Source organism: Ornithorhynchus anatinus, chromosome 1 (genome assembly GCF_004115215.2).
Source record: "Ornithorhynchus anatinus isolate Pmale09 chromosome 1, mOrnAna1.pri.v4, whole genome shotgun sequence".
NCBI classification, from domain to species: Eukaryota; Metazoa; Chordata; class Mammalia; order Monotremata; family Ornithorhynchidae; genus Ornithorhynchus; species Ornithorhynchus anatinus.
Window position 1 is genome coordinate 69,868,282 of NC_041728.1, and position 15,128 is coordinate 69,883,409.

Genomic DNA, 15,128 nt, shown 5'->3' on the forward strand with positions numbered 1-15,128 from the left:
TCATAACTGATTTTTTTGTTTTCATAACTGATTTCTTTATTATCACTTCAGAATGCCGAGGCCTGGAACAATTTATCCACAGCTTATATCAGACTTAAACAGAAGTAAGTACTTCAAACGTATTCAAGAACACTGTTTCCAGAGTAAATACATCTGATTTTCTCTCTCAACACTAAACCTGTCATTTCCACAAGGGACCTCACTTTCTCACTCCCACCCCACTTAGGCTTAATCAAACGATCTTCAATCGAGCATGATTGGAAATTTTTAACTATTCTCATGATGCTAAAATATTTAATTCTCTTGGAAATGCAAGTGTTCATTCTAGATTTTAATGTTAAAATTTGCCAGATGAGAGAGCTCATAAACTTGTGCTGTTCTGTTGAATATGAAACAATTGTCATATTAGGTAAGAAAATAGATATTTTCCTTGTAAATGTCTTAAAATCGGAGCAGCTTAATGATCTTCTTTCCCTTTAATTCTCATAGATTAACCCCGAACTATAGCAGTTGATTAATCAGTTGTATTTATTGAGTGCTTACTGTGTACTGAACACTGAACTAAGTGCTTGGGAAAGTAACTGTACTTTGTACTATTGTACCATTGTATTGACATTGGTAGAGACATTCCTGGCCCACAGTGAGTTTACAGTCTAAAGAGGGAAACCGACATTAAGCAGCATGGTGTAGTGGATAGAGCCCGGGCCTGGGAGTAAGAAGGTCATGGACTCTAATCCCAGTTCCACCACATGTCTGTTGTGTGACCTTGGGCAAGTCAATTCACTTCTCTGTGCCTCATTTATCTCATCTGTAAAATGGGGATTGAGACTGTGAGCCCCACATGGGACAGGAACTACTGTGTCCAATCTGATTTGCTTGTATCCACCCAAGTGCTTAGTACAGTGCCTGGCACATAGAAAAAGCATAACAAATACCACAAATATTATTATTATTATTTTTATAAACGACATGGAGCTGAGGCTGGAGCAAATATCAAAGGGTACAGATTCAAAAGCATAGCCAACGCCCAAGGGAGAGGGAGTAGGGGAAAGGAAGGCTTAGTCAGGAAAGCCCTCTTGGAGGAGGTGTGATTTCATGAGAACTTTAAGTATAGGGAGAGTGGGGAGGGAGGGGAAGGGAGTTCTAGGCCGGAGGGAGAACATAGGCTTGGGTTAGTCGGTGAGATCAAGGCATAGCAAATAATTTCATAATAATAAGAAGAATTATGGTTTTTGTTAAGTGCTTACTATGGGCCAAGCACTGTTCAAAGCACTGGAGTAGATACATGGTAATCAGGTTGTCCCACATAGGGCTCACACTTTTAATCCCCATTTTACAGATGAGATAACTGAGGCTCAAAGAAGTTAAGTGACTTACCCACAAGTGGCAGAGCTGGGATTAGAACCCACATCCTCTGACTCTCAGGCCAGTGCTCTTCCCACTAAGCCACTCACTTCACTTCGCTGTGCCTCAGTTACCTCATCTGTAAAATGGAGATTAAGTCTGTGAGCCCCAAGGGGGACAATCCAATTAACTTGTATCTACCCTAGCGCTTAGAACAGTGCTTGGCAATTAGTAAGCACTTAACAAATGCCATAATTATTATTACCTTTTTTTTAAAAAAAAAGACAGGAATCAGTGAATTTTTGGTGTAGAGGTGCAAAGTTTGGGGTAAGGTAGGAAGTAGTGGGCTGATTGAGTGCTTTAAAGCCAGTTTCCATGTGATGTGGAGGTGAATAAAGGGGCAGCAACTGGAGACCCTTGAGTGGGGAGGTCTGGACTGCTTACTATTCATTCAGTCATATTTATTGAGCGCTTTCTGTGTGCAGAGCAGTACGGTGCAGTACAATTTGGCAACAGATAGAGACAATCCCTGCCCAACATCGGGCTAAGAGCAGAGCACTGCATTCATAAGCCCAGAGGCTCTCCCACATTAGACCCTTTATCTTCCCTCTCCACCCTTCCCTCTGCATGGACTATGTACTTGGCTGACCACCCATTAAGCGCTTAGATATTCATTCTAGCCACAAAATACTATATTTTTTAATCTCCTCTCTCTCCCTTATCTGTAATCTATTTTTAATGTCATCCCTTATAGACCAGAATCGCCTTCTAGGCAGGTACCTCTTCTGCCAACTCTGTGGTATTGTACTTTCTCAAGTGCCTAGTACAGTGTACTGCACATAGTAAGAGCTCAATAAATAGCAGGGATTGATTGATTGATTTGGGAAAGAGAGAGAGAGAGAGAGAAACTGGTGACAATGGCAGGATGATCTAACTGCAGTTAGTCAAGGATCATCAACTCTATGGTGCCCGGTCTTGAAGTCTGTCAGTCCTATGAGTTCAGCTCTGTAGTTTAGGGTTCATTTACTCATCTCCCGTACCCTGCCGTCTCTGCCCTCTTCCCCTTTTGCTGACTCTATGAATAGCTTATTGTGCAGAAGTGATAAATCCAGAGGTAAATCACCCTCTCTTATCCCTCTCCCCACTTTCCTCCCCTTCCTGTCTCGCTGCTTTTGACTCATTTGTGACATCAGCTATAAATCATCAAGGCTGCAAAGTGATTGGAAAGACCTAGTAAATCACTGCGTTCATTTCCCCGTCATCTCAGGATGGGTCCTGATGGGACCCCATTCAGCGTCAGAGTTATAGAAGTTTGTTTCAGACCTTTTTTTTTCCTTTCTCTAGCCCTAAACCGCTTCGACCAAATTCCTCAGCATTCCAGGCATTAACACTCTGCGTACAGAGGGGCTGTGTCATGGGAAGCAGTGTAGCATAGTGGAAAGAGCACGGGCCTGGGAGTCGGAGGACCTGGGTTCTAATCCCGGCTTCGCCACTGACTGCTGAGCAAGTCGGTGAGGTTTGTGCCTCAGTTCCCTCTTCAGCAAAATGGGGATCCATTCTCCCACCTACTTAGATTGTGAGCCCCGTATGGAACCTGATTATCTTATATCTACCCCACCACTTTGTACAGTGCTTTGTATATAGTAAGCGCCTAATAAATACCACGATTATTATTACCATTGGCCAGTTCTGTCTCCTATGTTAAAGACAAACACTGTGCAAATGATTGGTGTTATTACTTTTGTTATGACATTATTCTCTGCTAAAACAAGCCAGAGTTTTGCCAGTTCCTTGGAGAGGTTCCTCCAGGGTGAAATGAGCCACAGTGCAAGTGATGTAGTAAGAAAGGGAGTGTCACTACTAAGGGAGTGTCACAACTCCACTTCTTCCCAGAATAGATGACTGATGATCTGTTTCTCATTTATTCATGACAATCACATACACAGAACAATTCAGGCTTTACCAGCCACCCCCCAACCAATCTTCCATCCCAACCTGATGTATTCTAAATAGCCTAATCATCCTAAGTGTTATATTAGTTAAACACTTACTATCTACCAGCAAGCACTATGCTAAGCGCCAGGCTACATAGGTACAAAATAATAATGGGCCTAATCCATTCCATCTCCCATTTTCCTTATTTTAAAACCCAGGCTGCACTGGCATGATTCTTCTGCATGGCCAGCTACTAAATTGCATTTTCACAATTGTTATTTTTGAAATGATTTCTCTTACCCTGTAACTGTGCTTCAGAATTGTGTTCCGCAAATCTGTTATTCAATCATACCACTTCCTTCCTTATCAGACCTCCTGGCCCATTTACAGATGTTTTCAGTGTTGCCTCTAGCTCACTGCTTTCTCTAGTTTGTAGGATCTCCCAGTCAGTCTGTGAATTTCATTAATATATTATCATGTCCTCTAGGTCAATCAGTCGGCCAGGGGTATTTTTTGAGTGCTTGTCCTAACAATGTATTGAACATCTTCGCGAAGCCCTGAACTCTGAGTACTAGGAACAAAGCATATTCCTTGCCCTCAAGGAGCTCAGATTTGAAAGGGGGAGACAGAAAGGAAAAGTTTATTTTCAACAGTGTGAATAGAAGCCTACATCAGGGAGTAGTTCAATTATATCAGGATGAGATGGCAGAGTAAATCCTTAACACACAAAATAGAGCTTCAATTTGCACTGCCCTTAAGTGTTGGGAAAAGAAGTAAAATAAATTAGTGGGTGGATATTATGTTGTTACTAAGGTGTTGAGAATTAATAAATAATAATAATGTGTGGTATTTATTAAGCATGCACTTTATGCTGAGCACTGTAATAATAGTAATTGCGGTATATGTTAAGTGCTTACTGTGTTCTAGGTACTGTACTAAGTGCTGGGGTAGATACAAGCTGATTGTGTTGGACAGAGTCCCTGTTCCACGTAGGGCTCATAGTCTAAATCCCTGTTGTACAGATGAGGTAACTGAGGGACAGAGAAGTGAAGTGATTTGCCCAAGATCTCACAGCAGACACGAGGCGGAGCCAGGATTAGAATCCAGGTCCTTCTCATTTCCAGGCCCATGCTCTTCCCTAAGAGAATCAGATTCATTCATTCATTCAATAGTATTTATTGAGCGCTTACTATGTGCAGAACACTGTACTAAGCACTTGGAATGTACAATTCGGCAACAGATGGAGACAATCCCTGCCCAATGACGGGCTCACAGTCCAAACGGGGGATTCACCTGGAACTCACAATCTAAGTAGGAGGGAGAACAGGTATTGAATCCCTATTTTGCAGATGAGGGAACTGAGGCATGGAGAAGTGATGTGACTTGTTCAAGGTCACACAGCAGACCAATGGCAGAGCCAGGATTAGAACCCAGGCCCTATGAATCCCAAGCCTGTGCTCTTTCCACTAGGCAGCCTGCTTCTGGAAGACTCTGTAAGCTCTTTGTGGGCAGTGTCTACCAACCCTGTTATATTGTATTCTCCCAAGTGCTTATTAGGGTGTTTTGCATATAGTAAGTGCTCAAAAAATCCAATGGCTTGATTGTCCTCCTGAAGGAGGTGGAATTTTAGAAGGGCTTTGAAATTGGTCTGGTGGATTTGGGGTCTGGGAGGAGGACTGTGAGGGAGAGAATGAAGACTAGAAAGTTCAGACCGAGGCACAGTTAGATCATTTGAAAATAATGCTGAGCAAAACCCAGCCTCTTCCCCAACTCCTTTCAGAAGTATCTTTCCAGTCTTTAAATTAGTCCATGAAATCTATTAATCAGTAGTATTTGTATGTGCCTTCTCTGTGCAGAGCACTGTACTAAGTGCTTGAGAAGTAAAATTAGAATTAGTAGACATGGTCCTTAGCTCACAAGAAGCTTGCAATTTATGGACTATTGTCTATAAAATAGCTTTATCCCATTTAAAATGTTAAAATTTTGAATTACTCAGTTCCCCCTCTTTGCCATTATCATAATTATTTCAATAAAATGTATTAAATGTCTACTGTGGCAAGCATCTCCTGGGAGCAGAGTAACTTGCTAGGTATTTGCAGAAAGCAATTTAAAAGATTATACAAATGAGTGGTTTAGTGACTGATTGAATGACAAACAAAAAACAAAAGGCTGAATTAGATTCTCTAGTAAAATTACTAACAACTCTTTCTCTTTACCAGCCCCAAATCAAGCAGAGGGGTTTTTTTTAAAAATTGCTTTCCGTTCCTCCCTTTTGTTCCTTTAAAATCAGTTTTAATTCCTCCCAGAATTGTCTTCTTGTTGTTAGATTCATTTGTCAACATTCATTGCATTACTTTAAGATGGGAGATAATTTTTACCAGATGGTAAGCATCATAATCACCCTTGATTAGCTCAGGGTTTTATGATGTTTAGTTTCCATACTCCTTTACAAATGGGAAATAGTATGGCCTAGTAGATAAAGCACAGGCTTGGGAGCAAGAGGGCCTGGATTCTAATCTTAGGAGCACCACTTGCTTGCTGTGTGACCTTGGACAAGTCTGTAATCTTCTCTGTGCCTCAGTATCCCACCTTTAAAATGGGGATTCAGTGTCTGTTCTCCCTCCTACTGTGAGCCCCGTGTGGGATAGGGACTGTGTCCCTCCTGATTAACTTGTGTCTACCCCAGCTCATAAAACCATGCTTGACATTCAGCAAGCACTTACTGAGTACCATTTTAAAAAATTAGTAAAAACAACTGATTATTGCCTAATTTCCTGAGCACTTCCTAAAACAAATTGTATGGCTGTTCAGAGATCTTCAGAGTATCACAGTTCTCTTTGTTGGCAGTGTTTTATCTCCCTAGCTGACTTTACCACATTCAGTAGTATTAGCAGAAGAGAGGCCAAATAAGAAATGGGGCATTTATCTCTTAAAGATTTTTGTCTTTATCACAAAATCTTGCTGTTATAGTTTTGAGGTCTGAGTTCCGTGTATTTGATTGTGCCCCCCTTAATTCATGTCTACTGCTTAATCGCCTTATTTCCTTCACTCTGGGTACATTTGTATAGCTCTGCCTTGCTTTGTTTTTGATGATTAACTCTGCTTCCCGATTGGGCGCAAGGCCCTTGTTTTACTGTGACAGCTGAAATTATGTGTCAGATGATTTACATTAAAAAAAGGCAGTTGTCTCTTTTCAAAGCCCCCTTACCTCTTCTTTCGCCCATTCTCCCTCTATGGTCTCCTAAGAAAAGCTCATTGTTGAGTTTAAGATTGTAATATCACAGCAGGAAGAAAGAATATTCAGTGACTGGGGAAGGGCAAGACCCCAGCTGACAAGTCTTCTTTATATAGCGGCAGTGCTCGACATTTGGCATCCGTCCAATTCAACGTTCCCCTGAAAATTAGAAGCTTTGTAGAAGTTGAATTAGAAGCTTTGTAGAAGTTGAATAGAGATAGAAGACAGAGCCATCAGGTATCGGCTTGGGTATTCCATCGTACCCTGGATTGATTTCTGTGAACTCAACTATAATTTAAAAAAAGAAAATTGCCGTAGCTCATCGATTTTTCTAGCTGGAGGGAGAGCCCTTTGCATCATTCACTTCCTCCTCCATCTGAGAGGCTGAGAATATGTCAGACGTCAGTCTGCCCCTGGTCCCACTGGCAACACTTTCTGGTGCAAATTTTTTTAAATCAGTCCTTTCCTGGAAGGAACACAGGCCTGAAAGTCAGAGGAGCTGAATTCTAATCCGGGCTCTACTACTTGCCTTTTTGTGTGATCTTGGGCAAGTGGTAAAGCCAGGATTAGCCTCAAGATCTCAATTTCCTCATCTGTAAAATGGGGATTCTGTGCCTGCTCTCCCTCCTACTCAGACTATGGGTCCCACGTGGGCCTGATTATCTTGTATCCTCCCCAGCGCTTAGTACAATGCTTGGCATATAGTGAGGGCCTAACAAATATCATTATTAGTATTATCATTATCTGCTTGTCCTTGTCCTTAGCCATGTTCACAGGCCCATTTTCCTCTTTGGAGCGTCTTCTGTTAAAATGCTCTACCTTGCCGAGGATTTTCTGGATGAATGTGAAGGCCAGTGAAGGAGGAGCTGAGTTCGGATAACCAGGGGCGTGGAAGCCGGGTGTTTGACGAGCTGGCATTCTGCTATGATAGTAGTAGTCTCTAATTGTCTAAGACCAAGAAACCGTTGAGCACATTCAAGAAACATTTGACATAGAAAATTGATGGTAGCGATTATACGGGGAGGACAGAAGAAACTAAAATAAATAAAATTCAACCCATACCCCTTTTGCCAACTCTCCTTTTAGCAAATCCTTGTGTCTGCAGTGGGAATCAATCATTAGAAACAAGATGATTGGAGTTGGCTGGGTCTTACTGAGTCTAATCTCTGTTTCACTATATAAGGAAACTACCTGTTTTCATTTGGCGTGGGAAGGCTTAAGGGCATTCAGAATGTATTATTTGGAAGTTGTTCAGCTTGATTCAAAAGGTTAGAAGCCATTCTGCTCCTCTGACTCAGCCACAAAATGTGGGTTACTGGTTAAAGGAGCCGAACATGGAGCTCTAGCTGGTAAGGGCGAGGCCTGACTTCAGGAGAAATGCTTTGACTTTGCTCCCAGCTTGACCAGGGTGCCCTGCATGTGGCTTTGACCGATCATTTCCCTTCTCTGCACTTCAATTTCTTCATCTTTTAGTGAGAGTTTATAACGTTGGCACTCCACATTCTCAGCAAAAATTTTGTGAGAATAAATGCAAGAAGAAGCACCATGGTATAGTGGCTAGAGCACGGGCTTAGGAGCCAGAAGGACCTGGGTTCTAATCCCAGCTCCGCAACATGTCTACTTGGGTGACCTTGTACAAGTCACTTCACTTCTCTGGGCCTCAGTTACCTCATCTGTAAATGGGGATTAAGAGTATGAGTCCCATGTGGGACAGGGACTGTGTCCAACCTGATTAATCTGTATCTACTCCAGTGCTGAGAACAGTACTTGGCACATAGTAAACACTTAACAAATACCATAAGTCGTCTTCTCCTCCTCCTTCCTCTTCTAATTATTATTATTGTTATTACTATGAAAACTATACTGAACCTGGCTTGCTCCAAGGAGAAATAGTAAACAGAAGAGGCAGAGATCATGAAGTAGGGAGGGAGAAGGGAAATTGAAAATGATAGAAAAGTAGCTGGGCCCTCACTACTGTTGAAACATGAAGAACATCCATCCCTCCTGAACTGAGGGCACTCATGTCTCCTGATGCTTTGTAGCCTTTGGAGGAAAGACAATGTGAATGTAATAGGCTGTTGTTGTTCTTGTTAGTGGGAATAGGTTGAATATCAACTGAAGTCAATGAGAAAACATTACAAAGCCGCAAGTAAAGTTATAACCGTCTACGGAGAAGTAATGTTGGCCTCTTTTAAATGGTACAGAGCCATTTCTAATTTTTAAGATTTGTGTTTGTTATAATAGTCACGATAAGATGATTTTCGAATCTCTTTTAACTGTAACACAATTCCCTCAGCAACAGAGAGATTCTGTCTGTTGAAAGTGCTGGCAGGGTTCAGGTTCAATTCTGGAACTGTGGAAAACAAATGACCACACTCCAGGATAGGATTACAATGAAAAGGTGTATTTAAAATGTCACTGTAGACTCCCTTTGTGTTTGCACAAGGTACCGGCCAATTGGAATACAGGGCTTAGTCTTTCCCAAACTTAAAGCAGCCACGCTTATTGATGAATTATGTTTTAGAGTTCCATTTTCTTTTATATTTGTGGGATATGTTCTAGGTATAACAAACCTCTTGCTTCCATACCATTAGGAAAGAAGCAACATGGTCTAGTGGAAGAGCCCAAGCCTGGGAGTCAAAAGACCTGGGTCCTAATTCTGGCTCTGCCACATGTCTGCTGCATGACCTTGGGCAAGTCACTTCACTTGACCGGGCCTCAGTTACCTCATTTTAGAATGAGGATTAAGACTGTGAGCTCCATGTGGGACATGGAATATGTACACCTGATTAGCTTTGTCTCCCCCAGCATTTAGTTACAGTGCCTGGCACATAGTGAGTACTTAACAAATGCCATTTAAAAAAAAAAAGAGGATTAGGCATCCACATGAAAGGTGGCAAGCACAAAAGCATATCTTTTCAGATTCAAGGAACAGCTTCTGTTATTGTGGTTGGTGAAGTTACTGTTAATTGTCACTGGCAAGAATTCCAAATCACAACTCTATGTTGAAGTTTCTATAACAGAAAACCGGTACTAGCTAGATTAAACTGTATTCACATGAGTCAGGTTTGGGAGATAAGGAAAGTCTGTAAAACCGCAAGATATGTTTTGAAAAGATTACAAAACACAGTGTCCATTCAAGTAAAATGCTACAGATACAACTTCAGTAAACATGTATGAGTATGTGAATCGCTGCCATTCCTTTTGGGAACCACCAAACACTCGAGATTAAGTACATCAGATAGGAGTATTTAGCTGTCATTCATAGAAATTGTAACTTGGAGGAAATGACACCTAAAATCTCTGCCAGCTAATCATGGCTTCAGACGGGACAATTATATTTCAGAAAGACCTGTTCTGAAGAGAGTCTGGAGAGGAGTATTTCTAGACCTGTCATTGAAAAGTTGAGGCCCCAGGCATTTAGAAAGTGTCCATCACAGTGACTAAAATGTCTGCCTCCTGGGGTTATAAATTGGTTTTGAATTTGTTAAGGCCTCCATTTGCAGGGAAGAAAAAGGCAGAAGTAAACAGAGAGCCGTATTTTTTTTAACAGAAACACCAAATTCAGTTCCTTGTCCAATTTATTGTTAATCATGTTGGGTTAAATTGCTCATCAGTGTGAGGAATTAAAACACTCAGGGTCACCCCCAATAAACTTAGCTTAGGCAGGTATATAATGATAATAGTTATGATAATAATGGTATTTATCGAACACTTACTGGTTGCCAAGCACTGTATTAAGCGCTGGAATAGATTCAAAATAATCTGGTCTGACACAGTCCCTGTTGCAAACAGGGCTCACAGTCAAAGAGGGAGGGAGAGCAGGAATTGAATCCCCATTTTCGAGATAGGAAAACTGGTGCCCAAAGAAGTTAAGTGACTTGTCCAAGATAATACAGCAGAACGCACATTTGAACTCAGCTCCTCTGACTCCCAGGCTCTTTCCACTCTTTTGAAGCAACATATGAAAAAAGAGGTTTATTGTATCAAGACCGCAGAGTTGATGCATAGGTAGTTTGGTGTTTTATGTCATAACATGTCAGTTCTCGTGGTCAGAGGAGAAGCAAGATCCACCTGGCTTTCGACCTGTCGAAATCGTAGTGCCAGTAACGGATTAGGAGCATGCAGTGTGGTGAGCTGTAATGTAGGAATACCGTGTTCCTTATTCATCCGTAATGCCGGATTGAGATGAATAACCTGAAGCCAGTCGGGCTCTCATTAGGATAGGCCCAGTTCCGACTGCCACTGCCCAGGATATGGTCTAGGTATACCAAACCTTTTGCTTCCATACATTAGGAAATTAGGAAAGAAGCAACTTGGTCTAGTGGAAGAGCCCAAGCCTGGGAATCAAAGACCTGGGCCCTAATTCCGGCTCTGCCACATGTCTGCTGCATGACCTTGGGCAAGTCACTTCACTTCACTGGGCCTCAGTTACCTCATCTGTAGAATGAGGATTAAGACTGTGAGCCCCACATGGGTCATGGAAGCAAGGAGGCCTAGAAGACAGCATCTGTGATGTCTGTCTCCTCCTCTAGAATATGACCTTGTTATAGGCAGGAATGTTTCTGTTTGTTGTTATATTGTAGTCTCCCAAGCACTTAGTACAGTGCTTTGCGCAGAGTAAGGGGTCGATAAATACGATTGAATGAATGAATGATAGCGACATCAGCACCTGCACCCCCCACCTTGCTCACAGGAATATTGTGCCCCATTGAGAGGTGTTTGAAAGAGTTGCCTGAGCTTGTGATTGGGAAGGGTACATCCCCTTACTGCCAGACTTTCTTTTCTTTTCTTCTCTGCCTCGACCTCAGTTGAAGGTCTACGGGCAAAGAGCCAGAAGTAGGGGTTTTCCAGGAGCCCCTCAAACTTATCCTCAGCCTCTCTGCTGCTCCAGAGATTGTGTGGAGTTGAAACGAATGTCCTTATCAGAGTCCGATGCCTTTCCTCCCCACAGGAATGAGTAACAGTCCTCACTCACTGCTGCTTAAAAGTCTCGTGGGTCTCATGTCGAAATAAAAGACTAACCTGGAGCCTGCCCGTTGGTGCTTTGTGGGGCAAGTGGATTTCCATTTGGACTGTGGGCCTTGTAATAGTGTTGGCATTTGTTAAGCCCTTACTATATGCAGAGCACCATTCTAAGCGCTGGGGTAGATACAGGGCAATCAGATTGTCCCGTGTGAGGCTCACAGTCTGAATCCCCATTTTACAGATGAGGTAACTGAGGCACAGAGAAGTTAAGTGACTTGCCCACAGTCACACAACTGACAAGTGGCAGAGCCGGGATTCGAACCCACGACCTCTTATAGACAGTAGGGGCTCAGAGCATCGACTTGCCTTAAAGATTCATCATTCATTTCATTCAGTCATATTTATTGAGCGCTTACTGTTTTCAGAGCACTGTATTGAGCACTTGGAAAGTACAATTCTGCAACAAATAGAGACAATCCCTGCCCACAATGGGCTCAAAGTCTAGAAGGCGGGGAGGCAGGCATCGGTAGCAGCAATATAAATAAATAGAATTATAGCTATATACCCATCATAAATATAAATGAACAGATTTATAAATATTTACATATATACGCAAGTGCTGTGGGCAGAGAGATGGGGTAGAGCAAAGGGAGTGAGTTGGGGCAATGAAGGGAGCAGACGAAAAGAGGGGCTTAGACTGGGAAGGCCTCCTAGAGGAGGTGAGCCTTCAGGAGGAATTTGAAGGGGGGAAATGTGATTATTTGGCAGATTTGAGGGGGGAGGGCGTTCCAGGGCAGAGGAAGGATGTGGGCCAGGGGTCAACGGTGGGACAGGTGAGAACAAGGTACAGTCAGAAGGTTAGTATAAGAGGAGCGGAGTGTGTGGGCTGGGATGGAGAAGGAGAGAAGGGACGTGAGGTAAGAATGGGCAAGATGATAGAGAGCTTTCAGAAGCCAGGAGTGGAGACCTATGTAGACTGTAAGCTCCTTGCTATATTATACTCTCCTGCAAACTTCATTCAGTGTTCTATACACAACAAGCCTTCAATATCACTGATTGTTGGATTCTGATTTAATTATAGAGATTCCTCTGCTCCCTGAGTTCCCTGAGTTCAAGAGCACAAATTGTGATCGAGGTGGTTTGGGCCACCAGGAAGACTGGAATACAGTAGTATTAAATCTTCCAAGAATGATCATTATCAGGGCTGCCTTCTTATGTAATTTTTGTGTTGTCTTAAGGGTGTTCTTTTTTTATTTTCATTTAAGAAATACTTGCTTTATTCTAAAGCATTTGTTAAGCATTAGTTAATTTTACGAAATTCTCAAAAGCCTTGCTCTAAAAAATTTAATTAGGCAATCCCTTAAACTCAAAATAAAAAATGCACTCTGGATCCCACTATCAATTTTCACCTCGTTAGTGTCTCTGACCCCAAGCATCCTAATGAGGTGATAATGGGAAAATGTTAACCCCTCTGAAACTTAGCCTGTGATTCACTGAATTCCAAGTGAAGGCAATAAACCAGTTGATCAGCTAACAAGTATTAATTATTTAACTTTTATCATTCTTCCACAATGTGCCGGTCCACCAGACTTTAGAACTGCAAGTGGAATTCAGATATTCAGATAGAATTCAGGAATTCAGATAGAGAAGCAGCGTGGCTTAGTGGAAAGAGCCTGGGCTTGGGAGTCAGAGGATGTGGGTTCTAATCCCGGATCGCCAATTGTCTCCTATGTGATCTTGGGAAAGTCACTTAATTTCTCCGTGCCTCAGTTACCTCATCTAAAAAATGGGGATGAATATTGTGAGCCCCACGTGGGACAACCCGACCACCTTGTATCTACCCCAGCACTTAGAACAGTGCTTGGCGCATAGTAAGCGCTTAACAAATACCATCATCATTATTATTATTATTATTATATGAGATAAGAACATGTGAACTTCCCCCCAAAGACACAAATTTAAGTCTTTGTGCCTCAGTTATCTCATCTGTAAAATGGGGATTAAGACTGTGAGCCCCACGTGGGACAACCCTGATAACCCTGTATCTACCCCAGCACTTGGAACAGTGTTTGGCACATAGTAAGTACTTAACAAATACCATCGTCATCATCCTTCTCAGAATGAAAGGTTATAGGGATGTTAAAACAGAAAACTCCAGCACTAGTCTTACTAAACCTAGGTCTCTGTCCATCACTTAATCAATCATTGATATTTATTAAGCACTTACTGTGTGTAGAGGATTCATTCATTCAATAGTATTTATTGAGTGCTTACTATGTGCAGAGCACTGTACTAAGCGCTTGGGATGAACAAGTTGGCAACAGATAGAGACAGTCCCTGCCGTTTGACGGGCTTACAGTCTAATCGGGGGAGATGGACAGACAAGAACAATGGCAATAAATAGAGTCAAGACAGACAAGAACAATGGCAATAAATAAACACTTGAGAAAGTATAATAAAGAACTGGTAGATGTCACCCCTGCCCACAGGAAGTTTACAGTTTGTCCTCAGGAATCTTAAATTTTACCTCCTCAAAAAGCCAAAGCCAACTCATAAAGAGAATACTTTGCATCAACATTCAAAAAACTTACTGCTAGAGTCCTGCTAAAAGTTCCTGGAAAAAGAAATCCCTTAGCGCTTTTTTTCTTGAATGATATCTGTTAAGTGCATTCTATGTGCCAGGCACTGTACTAAGCGCTGAGCTTAAGACTTTGATCATGGAAGTCCTTTTTTCAACTCCAACCAATTAAAAGAGTGACATCTGCTGCCATGTGCCAAAGCCACTGGTAGAGAGGGCCCAAAAACATGTCTGTTGTTATGACTGGAACGGAATAGTAATGACATTGAGCAGTTCACGTTTTGTTTTTTAATGGGAGTTCAAAAATTGAGATTAGGGAATGTTCTGGGTTATTTGTCAGTAATTTAGCTACTGTGAAATTGAGGAAATAAAAGGCTTGGGGGTGTTTCTTCTCTCTCTTGTCCCCCCTGCTCCTTCCTCCCTCTAGACTGAAAGCTTTTTGCGGGCAGGGAACATACCTACCAACTCTGTTGTATTGTACCTTCCCAAGTGCTCTGTACACAGTCAACACTCAATCAATACCACTGATTGATTAGATTGATTCTCCAACTCCATTAATCCAGAGTCTGCATGATATCTAAAATGGAATTTGTTGCCTCCCGAACATTCATCCTTTCCCAGGAGTAGCCTCATAGTTTCTCCTTATTCTCTCAACTACAGCCTTAATTGGGGAAGCGAATCGTTTGGAGCTTGGCTTACTGAAATAACTTCCCTGAAGGCTCTACTGCTTCCAATTTCTTCCCCATCCAATCCATTCTACACACTCATGAGATTATATGTTGTATGTCTTGCTTTGGCTACCTCACTCCCCTTCTCAGAGGCCAATAGTGCCTCCCATTTCAATCAATCAGTGGTACTTATTGAGTGCTTCCTGGGTGCAAAGCATTGTACTAAGTGCTTGGGAAAGTACAGTACAATAGAAAAGCAGTGTGGCTCAGTGGAAAGAGCTTGGGAGTCAGAGGTCATGGGTTCGAATCCTGGATCTGCTATAATAATGTTGGTATTTGTTAAGCGCTTACCATGTGCAGAGCACTGTTCTAAGCACTGGGGTAAATACAGGGTAATCAG

At 42.1% G+C, this 15,128-nt stretch overlaps 1 protein-coding gene across 1 annotated transcript in view; it reads left to right on the forward strand.

Annotated features, from left to right (window-relative positions):
- The window catches only part of TTC27 (tetratricopeptide repeat domain 27), a 190,676-nt gene that overhangs the window by 149,248 nt on the left and 26,300 nt on the right, over positions 1 to 15,128 (forward strand). Inside the window, exon 15 of the mRNA XM_029064736.2 lies at positions 52 to 104. Coding sequence (XP_028920569.1) covers positions 52 to 104 — 53 coding nt within the window. The remainder of the gene's footprint in view (positions 1 to 51; positions 105 to 15,128) is intronic.